The sequence below is a fragment of the Dendronephthya gigantea genome, unplaced genomic scaffold (assembly GCF_004324835.1).
Source record: "Dendronephthya gigantea isolate DGI-Jeju-01 unplaced genomic scaffold, DenGig_1.0 000004F, whole genome shotgun sequence".
NCBI lineage: Eukaryota > Metazoa > Cnidaria > Anthozoa > Malacalcyonacea > Nephtheidae > Dendronephthya > Dendronephthya gigantea.
In genome coordinates this window covers 3,760,671-3,781,178 of record NW_021163014.1, presented here as the reverse complement: position 1 = coordinate 3,781,178, position 20,508 = coordinate 3,760,671, and the positions used below count along the sequence as shown (strand labels likewise).

The window sequence follows — 20,508 nt, the reverse complement described above, 5'->3', positions numbered from 1 at the left end:
AACATCAAGTGCGGCCCAAATGACTTTCAGAACCAGGGCATTTTCATATCATTTCACCATATGGCTAAAAAGCTTTATATCGCACTTAGAACGCTGTGTAAGCACTAACGACTAACGTACAATTCAAACATCAGTATGGCAATTTAACGAGTTTAAACAGGTATAGCTACCCTACCAAAACTTGAGTGCGAAATAGAAATGGGAAGAAAAACTACAAAAGAGACCAACCTAAATAATATTTACAGCATGATGAAGCGAATAAGGAAACAGCTGGATAAACTTGATTCGATTGAAATCAAAGTCAAGTAGTTTGTCATGTGATTCTGAATGTAAATTTGAGAGCTGTGTTCGAGTACGCATTCATACATACACACACATATAGATCTAAAAGATCTAGCCGAAGATCTTACATTTCTGAGCCAATCAGTCGAGAAATTGCGAAAGAGAGGAAGCCATACGCGAGGCGAATGTGCGACGAAAACCTTTTTTTATAACTCGTCTGAAACCAAGGAAACGCAACAACTATAATCTCACGGAAGTAAATGCTTAAAATCGACAAATTTTACCAGCAATTAGGTAAACCAAAATGCAAGGAAACCTACTGTCTGACCAGTCATAGCAAGATTCAGTTACTAAGTCATAAACATACAGATCGATTGCTATCTGTTATACAGGCCTATACACGTATACAGAAGGGAGTTGGATAGTATGAAAAAGGAATATTGTGAAAGATAGGAAAGAATCTTTATCCGGTGAACAGAGCATAAGAAACGGGTAAACTGATTGATAATTTCGTTAAATTAAAAATTGAGGCTAAAATATTCCATATGTACATATAATAATAGAAGCATTAGTAAATGTATCAAATATCACAACATTCGAAATATATAGGTTCATAGTTAACATTACTAATTCTTTTGGCCATAAAACATGAATAACACACGAAAGAATGAGCTAGTTTTTCCCTATTATTACGATTACATGGCAAGCGAGTTGTCCCGCTTAGGCGGGATCCCGCTTTTCGCTTGCCGAGTAACTTGCTCAGGCGGGACACTTCTCGCCATCTAATTGCATTTTGCCAAGTTGATCCGGCAAAGCGTTATTCTGTCAGTTTACATGCATGTGTTCATGATGGCGGAAAGAAATATGAACAGTACTGCGAAGAAAAAATCGCAAAATTCTCAGGAAAAAAGAAAATTCATACAACAACGAAGTTTAAATGGAGTGAGGAAATGGTGCCAACTTCAATGCTGACAAAAATAAACAATACGAGGCAGTACGGGTAATTCTGGCTTCCAAGTATTTCGAAGATACAAACTTTTTGACCCAGAGTGTATCACACTAATCGAAGACGGCGAAGATCGTGATGAGTATTTAAAGCGGCAGGAAGATGATAAGTTAAATATGGAAAGTGTATTCTAGAGTATTATAAAAAATCAAAGCGTTAAGGCAGAAATTTAGCACTGCTGTGACATCTGGCAGACGCTCAGGATGTGGTAAGATGGTTATGGAGTTCTATGACATAATGGTCCTCATATGGGGTGGGGCTCCATCCTCTGAGCCTCTTTCTTTTTGTGCTCATTCAGCTGGTCAAGCAGACGAAAGTCAAGAACAAGGTGTTGATATATCTGGTAATTCTGGTTTAGGAAATGAAAAAAATGAGTATGATTCTGATGAATCCCTAACTATTTCTCTTGGTAATAATGTAGTTAGTATAAATAGTGCCAGTAATGAAGCGACAATCCGTAAACGCCCGGCTTCAAACCAAGTTCCAATACTCATAGACAATAAACGGCAACATAAGGAAAGACAGTTATCAGCAGCACAAAAAGACAAGTTACTCATGCAAGAAGGTCAAAAAGAGAAAAAATTTCGATGCGATTTATTACGTTCTCTAAAGGAATCTAATAATATATTTGCTGAGTCTGTGAAGGCCATGAGTGACTCCATGATGGCACTTGCCTCATCAATGCAAAGATCAATTGAACATGGTGCAGTGACACAGTAAATTAATCGTATGGCCCTTGCCCATATTCAAAGCAATATTCAGTCAATGCCCAATGTAATCCAACAGGGTAATTACATTTACAATCCTGCAACAGAACTTTATCCTATGGCATCAGGTAGAAATAACTGCGTGAATGCAAAGAATGCAGAATGCTATAAAAAAATCGCAAATTCTCGGATATTTTTCCGATTAATTGTTGTCTAAGTCTGACTAATTTTGTTTTTGGAAAAACTATGGAAATTTGCGAAAAACCTCTTAAAACTCAACTCAAAGCTTTCTTGTTAAAACCTGCTTGCACAGCAAAAATGCTGGAAATTTTATTTAAATACCGGTATAAAACTGCTGAATCTGCTATATATGTCGTATATTACACCAAGTATCCTCAACAACATTTCCTAAATCAAAATGGCGTCGGTATATTGCGAAACATGCAAATTCCGACTGATTTTTCGAAGATGAAATGCTCGAAAACTGCAGGTTTGTGAAGGTGAAGACAAGTGAATTTACACTTTCTATAATTTATCCTAATTTTCTATCTTGTTTTCAAGTAGTGCCCGAAGGGGGCAACAAAACTGAACGATAATCGGCCACAGAATACGGCTTATAATTATACACTTACTTATGCTTCATTTTTTTAATGTTTAATAGTGATGATTGCATTCACAGCTGCTCGACTGTTCTTTGGCCTAGTATTCACATTAGGTAAGTTGTTTTGCTCGCTCGATATCTTCTTGTACTTTGTTTCTTCGTGAAATCATAATAATAATAATTTTATATGGCTGCGATGCTGCGTTCAGTTTTTGGTGTTAACAACTTGGAAAGCGGAATTTCTTCATCGTGCCTTACCGCCGAAAATTGCGAAATGTTGGCACCTTTTCTCATCCGTTACGTACGTCCAAACACTTTTTTCTATCCGTTGACCGCAACCGAACAGCAACCGTACATGACCGCAAGAGAAAAAATTCGATCGCGGTCGCCGTTGGCTTCCGAACGGAATGTGTTGAACTGCTGAGAATGACAACACAATAATCAAATCGAACTGTCAGGCCGAGATTTTACGGTTTGATCTAGGTTAATTGGGGTTTTTGTTAGGTTATTTCCGGACAATATTGTAGTTTTAAATTCATCAATGCATGGTCGGTAATTCAAAATTTGGTCCATATAATTATTGCATGGCGTTACGACCCCTACTTTTTGTATCTTTCAGCGGAATCGTCGGGACCGTAGGGGGAATAGCCCAGTAACATATACTAGATGAGAACAACAACAAGAACTTTTTTTATATATATGTATTAAAACCTGTGCCTCCCGCTCGTGCTGTTGCCTCTATACAGTAGTTTTTTAATTGAACTTAAATTCGAGTGGAATATACACACTTCAAATTCAAGCCAGGAACAGTTGACGGAAAAAAGAGTCAATTATTGGTCCTCCGGCAGGAATCGAACCTACGCTTTTGTGATATCGGTGCAATGCTCTTGCCACAAACCACTATATAGAATATACCTGCATCGAGTGAAGTGCCAAAAATCATTACTGATTAACCCTGTTCTATACAGTACTTCATTGTATTAACAACATTTACTTCTTCGTATTAACTACATTTACTTCTTTGTATTAACTATAATATAAATCTGGATTTGTCTTTCTTCCTTTAAAGGCACAACTACGTCTTCAACAGCTTCAGGTAACACGTAATATCTTTTATGAAAAATTATCTCATAAAATGAAATCAAACTTGAAATAGCGGTTTCATTGCAAACAATATTTCTCCCTTTTATTGCAGGTCCATGTGGTAAAAGTCACCTGTATGCTCCTGCTACACTTAAAAGTCCTCTTTATCCCAGTTTGTACCCTAACTCTATAGACTGTAACTGGACTATTTCTGGCACCAATGGGTCAAGGGTTTCGTTAACGTTTAGATCATTTTCGGTAGGTCATAATCAGGTATACTTAAATTCGAAAGAGGATAGTCTTTTCAATATTAGAGAAATTAGGACGCATGGCCATCACCTTGATTAAGAATAATAATTTCAGATTGATCCGCTCCAGTGCGTATTTTTCCTGCAGTGAAGCTCGATATACTAGTTGGTTTACTATTTTAAAATTATCCGCTTTCCCGTCAAAAATCTGACTTTGTCCAGCAAACATTATTCCTTTAGGGATGAAAATGTTATTAATTCCTCCTACCTCGATATTTAAATTACGATGTTATCTTGTATCAATTTTTTCAAAGCTTGACCCCGCCAGTGGGAAAAAACTAAGCTTTTATGTAGCTGCTTCGATACGGCCAGCAAAGCATTTTTTTGTTTCACTTTTAGCTGGAAAGTGATTCCCGCTGTAGGTATGATTATTTGGACGTTTATGATGGTGACTCCTCGTATGCATCAAAACTTGGCCGATATTGTGGAAACCAATTGCCACGAAGTCTGACATCATCTGGAATCCACCTGTTTATTGCGTTCCACTCGGATGGTAGTCAATAAGCAAAAGGATTTGTTTTAGATTTCTCAAATAAATTTGGTAAGTTTGACTACAAATTTAACTCTCTGATAACATGACAAACACTGAAAATCCATAAATGGAAACAGACTGATTATTCAGTAATATTTTTTATAGTATATGTAAATGCATCGATCATATTATTGACTAATTACACAAATCCATGCTGTTTCAACAGTAAATATTTTTAAAGTTTCTCTGGTCTTTCTGGCTTGTGAGTATACAAGTCACTAACATTATCTATAACGATACAAATAAACTTAAGCTCTGTTTAAACTATACACTCGATTTTTTCATACGGCACACCTGAAATGGGTTACAGTGCCCAACTTTATTTTATCTCATTATTATATAACACAAAACGTTCTTTCCCATAATGTTAAAGTTTTAACGTTTTATCATAATGGTTTCTGCAGGAATTCCGATTAATAATATATTGCTGTAATGCATTTCGCGCATGCGCGAAATTTAATGAATGCAAACCGGTAATCAGAAATCTTCTTATTAGCTGAATCAGAAATTTGCATTTCAATAATAACGTAACAAATTTAGCTGCAAATTCACCAATTATTTCGTAAAACTGTTTTTAAAAATTACACCAAATAAAATAGGGAAAATAATAACAGATCCAATGAAGATCATCACGTGACATTTATCTAAAACAAAAAGGGTTGCCCTTCAAAATTGAAAAATGAAAAAGGAACGGTTATACCCTACATAAAGCTTTGAAATGTTTTAATTCGGTACGTGACTTTATAGTAGTATAGTTGTTAATACTGATATTCTGTGTTTGCTGTATGTAGAAGGATGCAGTTTATTTATATATATGAGCGGTATACGTCGTTTTCTAAAGTCATATTAGGCTATGAAAAGCTTTTCACGCCTCGTAACTTCAAATAGGGGTTTTGAAAACGTAAATTTGTAAGTAAACTGTAGCTTCAAAATTACCTGAGGCTGAAGCTTTTACAGTCAACGGCATAAATTTTATATTCGAAGAATATTTGAGGTTCTGTACTTGATGATTTTGTACTGTTTTGATGTTTTTCTGAAGCCTCTAATGTTAAAATTTTAACAGGTAACTAAGCTGGTAGGGTCGATAAAACGCTTTTAGAAAACGCTCATTTCACAATATCAACATGCATGAGTCATGAGTAGATCATCAGTTATTAACTTATAGTTATAGCTATCTAAGCCCAGCTAAGAGATTATTTTCTTGGTTGAAAATAGCGAGGGGTTCTGCATGCATGTATTTCTAGTAATTTGAATAATTTACGAAAGCTGGTATACACTGAATTACTGTCGCTATATAAAATAACAAACTCAAAATTAAATCAAACTTAAAATAGCGGTTTCATTGCAAACAATATTTCTCCCTTTTATTGCAGGTCCATGTGGTATAAGCCACCTGTATGCTCCTGCTACACTTAAAAGTCCTCTTTATCCCAGTTTGTACCCTAACTCTATAGACTGTAACTGGACTATTTCTGGCACCAATGGGTCAAGGGTTTCGTTAACGTTTAGATCATTTTCGGTAGGTCATAATCAGGTATACTTTAATTCGAAAGAGGATAGCCTTTTCAATATTGGAGAAATTAGGACGCATGGCCATCACCTTGATTAAGAATAATAATTTCAGATTGATCCGCTCCAGTGCGTATTTTTCCTGCAGTGAAGTTGGTTTACTATTTTGAAATTATCCGCTTTCTCGTCAAAAATCTTACTTTGTCCTGCAAACATTATTCCTTTAGGGATGAAAATGTTATTAATTCCTCCTACCTCGATATTTAAATTACGATGTTATCTTGTATCAATTTTTTCAAAGCTTGACCCCGCCAGTGGGAAAAAACTAAGCTTTTTTGTAGCTACTTCGATACGGCAAGCAAAGCATTTTTTTGTTTCACTTTTAGCTGGAAAGTGATTCCCGCTGTAGGTATGATTATTTGGACGTTTATGATGGTGACTCCTCGTATGCATCAAAACTTGGCCGATATTGTGGAAACCAATTGCCTCAAAGTCTGACATCATCTGGAGTCCACCTGCTTATTGCGTTCCACTCGGATGGTAGTCAACAAGGAAAAGGATTTGTTTTGGATTTCTCAAATAAATTTGGTAAGTTTGACTACAAATTTAACTCTATGATAACATGACAAACACTGAAAATCCATAAATGGAAACAGACTAATTATTCAGTAATATTTTTCATAGTATATGTACATGCATCGATCCATATTATTGACTAATTAGACAAATCTATGCTGTTTCAACAGTAAGGATTTTTAAAGTTTCTCTGGTCTTTCTGGCTTGTGAGTATACGAGTCACTAACATTATCTATAACGATACAAGTAAACCTAAGCTCTGTTTACACTATAGACTCGATTTTTCGCACGGCACACCTGAAATGGGTTACGGTGCCCAACTTTATTTTATCTCATTATTATATAACACAAAACGTTCTTTTGCATAATGTTAAAGTTTTAACGTTATATCTTAAAGGTTTGTGCAGGAATTCCCATTAATAATATATTGCTGTGATGCATTTCGCGCATGCGCGAAATTTAATGAATGCAAACCGGTAATCAGAAATCTTCTTATTAGCTGAATCAGAAATTTGCATTTCAATAATAACGTAAGAAATTTAGCTGCAAATTCCCAAATTATTTCATAAAACTGTTTTTAAAAATTACACCAAATAAAAGAGGGAAAATAATAACAGATCCAATGAAAATCATCACGTGACATTTATATAAAACAAAAAGGGTTGCCCTTCAAGATTGAAAAATGAAAAAGGAACGGTTTATACCCTACATAAAGCTTTGAAATGTTTTAATTCGGTACGTGACTTTATAGTAGCATAGTTGTTTATACTGATATTCTGTGTTTGCTGTATGTAGAAGGATGCAGTTTATTTATATATATGAGCGGTATACGTCGTTTTCTAAAGTCATATTAGGCTATGAAAGGTTTTTCACACCTCGTAACTTCAAAATTAATAGGGTTTTTTAAAACGTAAATTTATATGTAAACTGTAGCTTCAAAATTACCTGAGGCTGAAGCTTTTACAGTTAACTGCATAAATTATATATTCGAAGAATATTTGAGGTTCTGTACTTGATGATTTTGTTCTGTTTTGATGTTATTCTGAAGCATCTAATGTTAAAATTTTAACACTAAACTAAGCTGGTAGGGTCGATAAAACGCCTTTAGAAAACGCTCATTTCATAATATCAACATGCATGAGTCATGAGTAGATCATCAGTTATTAACTTATAGTTATAGCTTATCTAAGCCCAGCTAAGAGATTATTTTCTTTATTGAAAATAGCCAGGGGTGCTGCATGCTTGTATTTCTAGTAATTTGAATATATTTCGAAAGCTGGTATACACTGAATTACTGTCGCTATATAAAATAACAAACTCAAAATCAAACTTGAAATAGCGGTTTCATTGCAAACAATATTTCTCCCTTTTATTGCAGGTCCATGTGGTATAAGCCACCTGTATGCTCCTGCTACACTTAAAAGTCCTCTTTATCCCAGTTTGTACCCTAACTCTATAGACTGTAACTGGACTATTTCTGGCACCAATGGGTCAAGGGTTTCGTTAACGTTTAGATCATTTTCGGTAGGTCATAATCAGGTATACTTTAATTCGAAAGAGGATAGCCTTTTCAATATTGGAGAAATTAGGACGCATGGCCATCACCTTGATTAAGAATAATAATTTCAGATTGATCCGCTCCAGTGCGTATTTTTCCTGCAGTGAAGTTGGTTTACTATTTTAAAATTATCCGCTTTCTCGTCAAAAATCTTACTTTGTCCTGCAAACATTATTCCTTTAGGGATGAAAATGTTATTAATTCCTCCTACCTCGATATTTAAATTACGATGTTATCTTGTATCAATTTTTTCAAAGCTTGACCCCGCCAGTGGGAAAAAATAAGCTTTTTTGTAGCTACTTCGATACGGCAAGCAAAGCATTTTTTTGTTTCACTTTTAGCTGGAAAGTGATTCCCGCTGTAGGTATGATTATTTGGACGTTTATGATGGTGACTCCTCGTATGCATCAAAACTTGGCCGATATTGTGGAAACCAATTGCCTCAAAGTCTGACATCATCTGGAGTCCACCTGTTTATTGCGTTCCACTCGGATGGTAGTCAACAAGGAAAAGGATTTGTTTTGGATTTCTCAAATAAATTTGGTAAGTTTGACTACAAATTTAACTCTATGATAACATGACAAACACTGAAAATCCATAAATGGAAACAGACTAATTATTCAGTAATATTTTTATAGTATATGTACATGCATCGATCCATATTATTGACTAATTAGACAAATCTATGCTGTTTCAACAGTAAGGATTTTTAAAGTTTCTCTGGTCTTTCTGGCTTGTGAGTATACGAGTCACTAACATTATCTATAACGATACAAGTAAACCTAAGCTCTGTTTACACTATAGACTCGATTTTTTCGCACGGCACACCTGAAATGGGTTACGGTGCCCAACTTTATTTTATCTCATTATTATATAACACAAAACGTTCTTTTGCATAATGTTAAAGTTTTAACGTTATATCTTAAAGGTTTGTGCAGGAATTCCCATTAATAATATATTGCTGTGATGCATTTCGCGCATGCGCGAAATTTAATGAATGCAAACCGGTAATCAGAAATCTTCTTATTAGCTGAATCAGAAATTTGCATTTCAATAATAACGTAAGAAATTTAGCTGCAAATTCCAAATTATTTCATAAAACTGTTTTTAAAAATTACACCAAATAAAAGAGGGAAAATAATAACAGATCCAATGAAAATCATCACGTGACATTTATATAAAACAAAAAGGGTTGCCCTTCAAGATTGAAAAATGAAAAAGGAACGGTTTATACCCTACATAAAGCTTTGAAATGTTTTAATTCGGTACGTGACTTTATAGTAGTATAGTTGTTAATACTGATATTCTGTGTTTGCTGTATGTAGAAGGATGCGTTTATTATAATATGAGCGGTATACGTCGTTTCTAAAGTCATATTAGGCTATGAAAGGTTTTTCACGCCTCGTAACTTCAAATAGGGTTTTTTAAAACGTAAATTTATATGTAAACTGTAGCTTCAAAATTACCTGAGGCTGAAGCTTTTACAGTTAACTGCATAAATTATATATTCGAAGAATATTTGAGGTTCTGTACTTGATGATTTTGTACTGTTTTGATGTTTTTCTGAAGCCTCTAATGTTAAAATTTTAACACTAACTAAGCTGGTAGGGTCGATAAAACGCTTTAGAAAACGCTCATTTCACAATATCAACATGCATGAGTCATGAGTATCATCAGTTATTAACTTATAGTTATAGCTATCTAAGCCCAGCTAAGAGATTATTTTCTTGGTTGAAAATAGCGAGGGGTTCTGCATGCATGTATTTCTAGTAATTTGATCATTTACGAAAGCTGGTATACACTGAATTACTGTCGCTATATAAAATAACAAACTCAAAATTAAATCAAACTTAAAATAGCGGTTTCATTGCAAACAATATTTCTCCCTTTTATTGCAGGTCCATGTGGTATAAGCCACCTGTATGCTCCTGCTACACTTAAAAGTCCTCTTTATCCCAGTTTGTACCCTAACTCTATAGACTGTAACTGGACTATTTCTGGCACCAATGGGTCAATGGTTTCGTTAACGTTTAGATCATTTTCGGTAGGTCATAATCAGGTATACTTTAATTCGAAAGAGGATAGCCTTTTCAATATTGGAAAAATTAGGACGCATGGCCATCATCTTTATTAAGAATAATAATTTCAGATTGATCCGCTCCAGTGCGTATTTTTCCTGCAGTGAAGTTGGTTTACTATTTTAAAATTATCCGCTTTCTCGTCAAAAATCTTACCTTGTCCTGCAAACATTATTCCTTTAGGGATGAAAATGTTATTAATTCCTCCTACCTCGATATTTAAATTACGATGTTATCTTGTATCAATTTTTTCAAAGCTTGACCCCGCCAGTGGGAAAAACTAAGCTTTTATGTAGCTACTTCGATACGGCAAGCAAAGCATTTTTTTGTTTCACTTTTAGCTGGAAAGTGATTCCCGCTGTAGGTATGATTATTTGGACGTTTATGATGGTGACTCCTCGTATGCATCAAAACTTGGCCGATATTGTGGAAACCAATTGCCTCGAAGTCTGACATCATCTGGAGTCCACCTGTTTATTGCGTTCCACTCGGATGGTAGTCAACAAGGAAAAGGATTTGTTTTGGATTTCTCAAATAAATTTGGTAAGTTTGACTACAAATTTCACTCTATGATAACATGACAAACACTGAAAATCCATAAATGGAAACAGACTGATTATTCAGTAATATTTTTTATAGTATATGTACATGCAGCGATCCATATTATTGACTAATTAGACAAATGCATGCTGTTTCAACAGTAAGGATTTTTAAAGTTTCTCTGGTCTTTCTGGCTTCTGAGTATACGAGTCACTAACATTATCTATAACGATACAAGTAAACCTAAGCTCTGTTTACACTATAGACTCGATTTTTTCGCACGGCACACCTGAAATGGGTTACGGTGCCCAACTTTATTTTATCTCATTATTATATAACACAAAACGTTCTTTTGCATAATGTTAAAGTTTTAACGTTATATCTTAATGGTTTGTGCAGGAATTCCCATTAATAATATATTGCTGTGATGCATTTCGCGCATGCGCGAAATTTAATGAATGCAAACCGGTAATCAGAAATCTTCTTATTAGCTGAATCAGAAATTTGCATTTCAATAATAACGTAAGAAATTTAGCTGCAAATTCACAAATTATTTCATAAAACTGTTTTTAAAAATTACACCAAATAAAATAGGGAAAATAATAACAGATCCAATGAAAATCATCACGTGACATTTATCTAAAACAAAAAGGGTTGCCCTTCAAAATTAAAAAATGAAAAAGGAACGATTTATACCCTACATAAAGCTTTGAAATGTTTTAATTCGGTACGTGACTTTATAGTAGTATAGTTGTTTATACTGATATTCTGTGTTTGTTGTATGTAGAAGGATGCAGTTTATTTATATATATATATGAGCGGTATACGTCGTTTTCTAAAGTCATATTAGGCTATGAAAGGTTTTTCACGCCTCGTAACTTCAAATAGGGTTTTTTAAAACGTAAATTTATATGTAAACTGTAGCTTCAAAATTACCTGAGGCTGAAGCTTTTACAGTTAACTGCATAAATTATATATTCGAAGAATATTTGAGGTTCTGTACTTGATGATTTTGTACTGTTTTGATGTTTTTCTGAAGCCTCTAATGTTAAAATTTTAACAGGTAACTAAGCTGGTAGGGTCGATAAAACGCTTTTAGAAAACGCTCATTTCACAATATCAACATGCATGAGTCATGAGTAGATCATCAGTTATTAACTTATAGTTATAGCTATCTAAGCCCAGCTAAGAGATTATTTTCTTGGTTGAAAATAGCGAGGGGTTCTGCATGCATGTATTTCTAGTAATTTGTATCATTTACGAAAGCTGGTATACACTGAATTACTGTCGCTATATAAAATAACAAACTCAAAATTAAATCAAACTTAAAATAGCGGTTTCATTGCAAACAATATTTCTCCCTTTTATTGCAGGTCCATGTGGTATAAGCCACCTGTATGCTCCTGCTACACTTAAAAGTCCTCTTTATCCCAGTTTGTACCCTAACTCTATAGACTGTAACTGGACTATTTCTGGCACCAATGGGTCAAGGGTTTCGTTAACATTTAGATCATTTTCGGTAGGTCATAATCAGGTATACCTTAATTCGAAAGAGGATAGCCTTTTCAATATTGGAAAAATTAGGACGCATGGCTATCATCTTTATTAAGAATAATAATTTCAGATTGATCCGCTCCAGTGCGTATTTTTCCTGCAGTGAAGTTGGTTTACTATTTTACAATTATCCGCTTTCTCGTCAAAAATCTGACTTTGTCCTGCAAACATTATTCCTTTAGGGTTGAAAATGTTATTAATTCCTCCTACCTCGATATTTAAATTACGATGTTATCTTGTATCAATTTTTTCAAAGCTTGACCCCGCCAGTGGGAAAAAACTAAGCTTTTTTGTAGCTACTTCGATACGGCAAGCAAAGCATTTTTTTGTTTCACTTTTAGCTGGGAAGTGATTCCCGCTGTAGGTATGATTATTTGGACGTTTATGATGGTGACTCCTCGTATGCATCAAAACTTGGCCGATATTGTGGAAACCAATTGCCTCAAAGTCTGACATCATCTGGAGTCCACCTGTTTATTGCGTTCCACTCGGATGGTAGTCAACAAGGAAAAGGATTTGTTTTGGATTTCTCAAATAAATTTGGTAAGTTTGACTACAAATTTAACTCTATGATAACATGACAAACACTGAAAATCCATAAATGGAAACAGACTAATTATTCAGTAATATTTTTTATAGTATATGTACATGCAGCGATCCATATTATTGACTAATTAGACAAATCCATGCTGTTTCAACAGTAAGGATTTTTAAAGTTTCTCTGGTTTTTCTGGCTTGTGAGTATACGAGTCATTAACATTATCTATAACGATACAAGTAAACCTAAGCTCTGTTTACACTATAGACTCGATTTTTTCGCACGGCACACCTGAAATGGGTTACGGTGCCCAACTTTATTTTATCTCATTATTATATAACACAAAACGTTCTTTTGCATAATGTTAAAGTTTTAACGTTATATCTTAAAGGTTTGTGCAGGAATTACCATTAATAATATATTGCTGTGATGCATTTCGCGCATGCGCGAAATTTAATGAATGCAAACCGGTAATCAGAAATCTTCTTATTAGCTGAATCAGAAATTTGCATTTCAATAATAACGTAAGAAATTTAGCTGCAAATTCCCAAATTATTTCATAAAACTGTTTTTAAAAATTACACCAAATAAAAGAGGGAAAATAATAACAGATCCAATGAAAATCATCACGTGACATTTATATAAAACAAAAAGGGTTGCCCTTCAAGATTGAAAAATGAAAAAGGAACGGTTTATACCCTACATAAAGCTTTGAAATGTTTTAATTCGGTACGTGACTTTATAGTAGTATAGTTGTTAATACTGATATTCTGTGTTTGCTGTATGTAGAAGGATGCAGTTTATTTATATATATGAGCGGTATACGTCGTTTTCTAAAGTCATATTAGGCTATGAAAGGTTTTTCACGCCTCGTAACTTCAAATAGGGTTTTTTAAAACGTAAATTTATATGTAAACTGTAGCTTCAAAATTACCTGAGGCTGAAGTTTTTACAGTTAACTGCATAAATTATATATTCGAAGAATATTTGAGGTTCTGTACTTGATGATTTTGTACTGTTTTGATGTTTTTCTGAAGCCTCTAATGTTAAAATTTTAACAGGTAACTAAGCTGGTAGGGTCGATAAAACGCTTTTAGAAAACGCTCATTTCACAATATCAACATGCATGAGTCATGAGTAGATCATCAGTTATTAACTTATAGTTATAGCTATCTAAGCCCAGCTAAGAGATTATTTCTTGGTTGAAAATAGCGAGGGGTTCTGCAATGCATGTATTTCTAGTAATTTGTATAATTTACGAAAGCTGGTATACACTGAATTACTGTCGCTATATAAAATAACAAACTCAAAATTAAATCAAACTTAAAATAGCGGTTTCATTGCAAACAATATTTCTCCCTTTTATTGCAGGTCCATGTGGTATAAGCCACCTGTATGCTCCTGCTACACTTAAAAGTCCTCTTTATCCCAGTTTGTACCCTAACTCTATAGACTGTAACTGGACTATTTCTGGCACCAATGGGTCAAGGGTTTCGTTAACGTTTAGATCATTTTCGGTAGGTCATAATCAGGTATACTTTAATTCGAAAGAGGATAGCCTTTTCAATATTGGAGAAATTAGGACGCATGGCCATCACCTTGATTAAGAATAATAATTTCAGATTGATCCGCTCCAGTGCGTATTTTTCCTGCAGTGAAGTTGGTTTACTATTTTACAATTATCCGCTTTCTCGTCAAAAATCTGACTTTGTCCTGCAAACATTATTCCTTTAGGGATGAAAATGTTATTAATTCTTCCTACCTCGATATTTAAATTACGATGTTATCTTGCATCAATTTTTTCAAAGCTTGACCCCGCCAGTGGGAAAAAACTAAGCTTTTTTGTAGCTACTTCGATACGGCAAGCAAAGCATTTTTTTGTTTCACTTTTAGCTGGAAAGTGATTCCCGCTGTAGGTATGATTATTTGGACGTTTATGATGGTGACTCCTCGTATGCATCAAAACTTGGCCGATATTGTGGAAACCAATTACCTCAAAGTCTGACATCATCTGGAGTCCACCTGTTTATTGCGTTCCACTCGGATGGTAGTCAACAAAGAAAAGGATTTGTTTTGGATTTCTCAAATAAATTTGGTAAGTTTGACTACAAATTTAACTCTATGATAACATGACAAACACTGAAAATCCATAAATGGAAACAGACTAATTATTCAGTAATATTTTTCATAGTATATGTACATGCATCGATCCATATTATGGACTAATTAGACAAATCTATGCTGTTTCAACAGTAAGGATTTTTAAAGTTTCTCTGGTCTTGCTGGCTTGTGAGTATACGAGTCACTAACATTATCTATAACGATACAAGTAAACCTAAGCTCTGTTTACACAATAGACTCGATTTTTTCGCACGGCACACCTAAAATGGGTTACGGTGCCCAACTTTATTTTATCTCATTATTATATAACACAAAACGTTCTTTTGTATAATGTTAAAGTTTTAACGTTATATCTTAAAGGTTTGTGCAGGAATTCCCATTAATAATATATTGCTGTGATGCATTTCGCGCATGCGCGAAATTTAATGAATGCAAACCGGTAATCAGAAATCTTCTTATTAGCTGAATCAGAAATTTGCATTTCAATAATCACGTAAGAAATTTAGCTGCAAATTCCCAAATTATTTCATAAAACTGTTTTTAAAAATTACACCAAATAAAATAGGGAAAATAATAACAGATCGAATGAAAATCATCACGTGACATTTATTTTAAACAAAAAGGGTTGCCCTTCAAGATTGAAAAATGAAAAAGGAACGGTTTATACCCTACATAAAGCTTTGAAATGTTTTAATTCGGTACGTGACTTTATAGTAGCATAGTTGTTTATACTGATATTCTGTGTTTGCTGTATGTAGAAGGATGCAGTTTATTTATATATATGAGCGGTATACGTCGTTTTCTAAAGTCATATTAGGCTATGAAAGGTTTTTCACACCTCGTAACTTCAAATAGGGTTTTTTAAAACGTAAATTTATATGTAAACTGTAGCTTCAAAATTACCTGAGGCTGAAGCTTTTACAGTTAACTGCATAAATTATATATTCGAAGAATATTTGAGGTTCTGTACTTGATGATTTTGTACTGTTTTGATGTTTTTCTGAAGCCTCTAATGTTAAAATTTTAACAGTTAACTAAGCTGGTAGGGTCGATAAAACGCCTTTAGAAAACGCTCATTTCACAATATCAACATGCATGAGTCATGAGTAGATCATCAGTTATTAACTTATAGTTATAGCTATCTAAGCCCAGCTAAGAGATTATTTTCTTGGTTGAAAATAGCGAGGGGTTCTGCATGCATGTATTTCTAGTAATTTGTATAATTTACGAAAGCTGGTATACACTGAATTACTGTCGCTATATAAAATAACAAACTCAAAATTAAATCAAACTTAAAATAGCGGTTTCATTGCAAACAATATTTCTCCCTTTTATTGCAGGTCCATGTGGTATAAGCCACCTGTATGCTCCTGCTACACTTAAAAGTCCTCTTTATCCCAGTTTGTACCCTAACTCTATAGACTGTAACTGGACTATTTCTGGCACCAATGGGTCAAGGGTTTCGTTAACGTTTAGATCATTTTCGGTAGGTCATAATCAGGTATACTTTAATTCGAAAGAGGATAGCCTTTTCAATATTGGAGAAATTAGGACGCATGGCCATCACCTTGATTAAGAATAATAATTTCAGATTGATCCGCTCCAGTGCGTATTTTTCCTGCAGTGAAGTTGGTTTACTATTTTAAAATTATCCGCTTTCTCGTTAAAAATCTTACTTTGTCCTGCAAACATTATTCCTTTAGGGATGAAAATGTTATTAATTCCTCCTACCTCAATATTTAAATTACGATGTTATCTTGTATCAATTTTTTCAAAGCTTGACCCCGCCAGTGGGAAAAAACTAAGCTTTTTTGTAGCTACTTCGATACGGCAAGCAAAGCATTTTTTTGTTTCACTTTTAGCTGGAAAGTGATTCCCGCTGTAGGTATGATTATTTGGACGTTTATGATGGTGACTCCTCGTATGCATCAAAACTTGGCCGATATTGTGGAAACCAATTGCCTCAAAGTCTGACATCATCTGGAGTCCACCTGTTTATTGCGTTCCACTCGGATGGTAGTCAACGAAGAAAAGGATTTGTTTTTTGGATTTCTAAAGTGAATTGATAATATGACAAACACTGATAATATGATAATACGACGAACACTGATAATCCATAAATGGAAACAGTCTGATTATGCAGTAATATTTTATTAATATTATCATTATTATAACTACCTTGTGGCGCAAAAAAAGGTTTGATTGAGTATAATTTCAAAAATAAAGGAACTGTTGCATTAAAAGTATGTTTTTTATATTCTCTAATGTGTAACTTAAATTTTTATATATAGCATGAGGTTTTTTACGCAATTTTAACTGAGATATCGCAGTTTCAATTAAGTATACATTTTCCAAAAGTGAAAAAATTAGCTAGAAATGGCATATTAAAGTGAGTTAACAAATCCTAGTATTTTATGGTACGTATTCTGTCTGTTTCATTGAAGTTTAACTAGAAGTATTTGACAGATGGATTAAGTTTTTCTATTTTCTGTGTAATTTTCTGTGTAATATTTTGGAAAGCGTTAAAAATTAGCTATTTTGGTTTGGGCTTTGTTCCTAATGTTTCATGTCCCATAGGGGATTATGTTTCATGTCGCATAGGGGATATTATCATTTCTCTGTTTCAACACTTTCGTTCAACACATAAAGTCAGACAAATATCGTCAATGCAGTTTTTCCTATTAACTTTTAAGCCCAGTTCATTGGTTCCAATTCGCAGACGACGCCGCCGTAATTACAACTCAAGAGGCTGAAATTCAACACTTCCTAAACCGTTTCGCAATTTGGTGTCAATGGTCTGACATGATTGTCCGGGTCGACAAATGCAGAACATTTGGAATAAAAAATCCTCACTAAATCTGTCCAATATCTACTAAAGTTAATTATCAATAACAGTCTTATACCAACTATTGAACTCGGAAAATCTTTTTGCTATTTAGGAAGATACTTCGACTTCGAAACGTCTAATAGTGAACATAAATTGGAACTCATATCTATTCTAACAAATCTAATGTCGGATATTGACCTGAAGCCATTGCACTATAAAAACAAAGTTATCTTTAGACCCGGTATGTTTTATCCAAACTTTCTTGGCATTTAACGATCGCTAAGCTCTAAAACAGAAGACCTTGACTCTATCGTCAATGACCACATCCGTAAATGGCTCGAAGTGCCTATCTCAGGAACATTGAGCAACGTGTATCTTACCCGTAATAGGTTTGGCCTTAACATTATCACACCTTTAACGAAATTTGTCCAATGTCAGTCAACAATTCGTAATGCCTTAGAGTTGTCTTCCAATGAGTCTATATCACATAAGTGGAAATCTACTAATAACCATACTAATCTGCAATAAGATCAATACAACTCTACAAAGAAAGTCCTTAAATCGTTTCATAAAGTGCAAGAAGATAAACTTAAGAATCAATTATTCTGTCAAGGATCATTCTTTTCCAGTATTTCAAAGTTCACGTTATCTAAAGTAAATACTATCTAGTCAACTTGCCAATCAAAACTGCCCAAAAACATTTTTAATTTCACCATCCGCTACATAAATAACTCTTTACCGACCCGCAAGAACCTCGCGAAATGGGGAATATCGTCATCTTCTGATTGTTCTTTTTGCCTCCATCCGGAGACCTTGCTTCATGTAGTCGCTAGCTGCAACTCATACCTGGATCGATTCACGTGGAGACAGGACTCGATTCTAAATCTCGTTGCTAATAATCTGCCCTCTGATCATTTTCCAGATTTGTTTGCCGATATATCCGCATTTTCTAACCCCTCAATAATAACTGGTGACAAGTATCGTCCTGATTTGCTCATTATAACAGAGGCCAACCACCTATATATACTAGAACTAACCATCGGATATGAAACTAGCCTCAGAAATAACATAAATCGCAAACACGCAAAATATAAAGAACTATTCACAACGCTGATAATGATATGCAAAACGGAAATAAAGCAGAAAATCCATCAAATACAAATATGGGCATGGCCATAGGGGCGGGGCATGAACAAGAGAGAATAAGAATGACGAATACGCTGAAAGCTTCATTATTGCTCAGTTGCATGGTCTGGCGTATACGCCTAGGGCAGTTAACCAGACCCCACCAAGATGGGTGCTGGAAATGCTAAAAGGCTATAAAAAGTTAGGTGCGCGAATCGATACATGATTGCCCATTACGTTACCTATTCTTCGGCATATTCTCCATCAGGTTCCCATGCCATGTTCTGGCGAGTTCGAGCGGCGCCTCTTTACTGCCATGTGCTCTACTGCATTTTTTGCGTTTTTGCGCATCGGAAAATTATCACCTGCACTCTCTCCCCGTCTGTTCTTCGATCGGACCAGGTTCTTAAGATTGTAATAACATCCGGTTTTATCGTGGGTTTTAAGCTTACTTTTCACGATTTCAAACATTCTCATAACCAACATCCTGTTGCATTGTCACTGTTATGTCGTTCCGATATATGCCCGGTTCAATACTTACTGGAATATTAATCCGTACGAGGCGTATCGGATGGCCCGCTGTTCAGGATGCCTTCTGGTTCTGCGGTGCCACGCGTACACTTCACTAATTTTTTATCGTTGCTTTTTCATAGCAGTGGTCTCTATGGCGCGAAATATAAGGGCCACAGTTTCCGTATTGGCGCGGTGACTTACGCGGCAGAATGCGGGTTTTCCGACCCGCAAATCTACGCGATGGGGCGCTGGCGATCCGATGTCTTTCTCAAACACATTCGCACACCCAGCTTAAGTTCGGCTTTATTATAATTGCGATTACATGTCGCTAAATTCTTCGTGGATTATATCTTTAAAACATGAATTGATTATGATGCTTTGTTGCTGTAGCGTGGGCTAATGCAGGGGCTGTGTTCACGCTCGGCGTCAGAGCTTTGCTTGTAATAGTTTTGTCTCCACTTTATTCTTTGTTTCGCGGTATCTTAGCCATTAGGTATAGTCACTCATACTATCCCTATTTGTACCAAGTTTTTATACCTAGTTTATAACTGCTTTGGTGGCAATTTTCGCCCGGATGGGGTGGGGTGCCTCATTTTTATCGGCTTGTGGCGTTTTTTAGCTTCCCAATTTTTCTGTGCTTGGCATAATTATAAAATATTGTAACAATTTTCTGTAATTTGCTACATTTGCTTAATAAACCGGCATTGTGTTTTGGCACACTGCCATTTATTTATCCAAACCGAAGTATGCTATAATTCTTTAAAGTTGGTCCTCACACAGAAAACAGAGCTCACCCGGTCTATCATTGCCACCAGTGAGAGTATTGGTCTTCATAAATTTATTTTACTATATGAGTTGCACCGCGAAAGCGATAAATAAGTTATTTGCTAAAGCGAATAAACATTTTATTGCTTTCGTGGGGATTATATGGGCTATATTCAAGGATATTGGGGAACGTGGAATGGGGTTTTAGGTTATATATTCATCGCAATTAAACTTGTACAACCTGTTGATTTTCCCGTGGAATATTGCGACATTTCAGTAAATTTA

The 20,508-nt window shown here is 34.9% G+C and overlaps 1 protein-coding gene across 1 annotated transcript; it reads left to right on the top strand.

Moving 5' to 3' along the window:
• The first annotated feature begins 1,501 nt into the window (after window positions 1-1,501).
• LOC114515557 (cubilin-like) lies at window positions 1,502-17,167 on the top strand. The gene is made up of 17 exons (XM_028534840.1): window positions 1,502-1,991; window positions 2,657-2,710; window positions 3,666-3,692; window positions 3,792-3,937; window positions 4,327-4,480; window positions 5,893-6,038; window positions 6,415-6,616; window positions 7,983-8,128; window positions 8,504-8,705; window positions 10,061-10,206; window positions 10,582-10,783; window positions 12,154-12,299; window positions 12,676-12,877; window positions 14,244-14,389; window positions 14,766-14,967; window positions 16,334-16,479; window positions 16,856-17,167. Exons 1-17 carry the CDS (start codon window positions 1,502-1,504, stop codon window positions 17,057-17,059), a joined length of 2,961 nt encoding a protein of 986 aa, XP_028390641.1. The 3' UTR covers window positions 17,060-17,167.
• Window positions 17,168-20,508: the final 3,341 nt, after the last annotated feature.

Excerpts from the sequence above, each read along its gene's own strand:
- LOC114515557 (XM_028534840.1), top strand. The coding sequence starts at position 1,502 with ATGGTTATGGAGTTCTATGACATAATGGTCCTCATATGGGGTGGGGCT. Across the intron at positions 2,711-3,665 it reads TGGCCTAGTATTCACATTAG|GCACAACTACGTCTTCAACA; the intron begins GTAAGTTGTTTT and ends CTTCCTTTAAAG. Across the intron at positions 10,784-12,153 it reads GGATTTCTCAAATAAATTTG|GTCCATGTGGTATAAGCCAC; the intron begins GTAAGTTTGACT and ends CTTTTATTGCAG.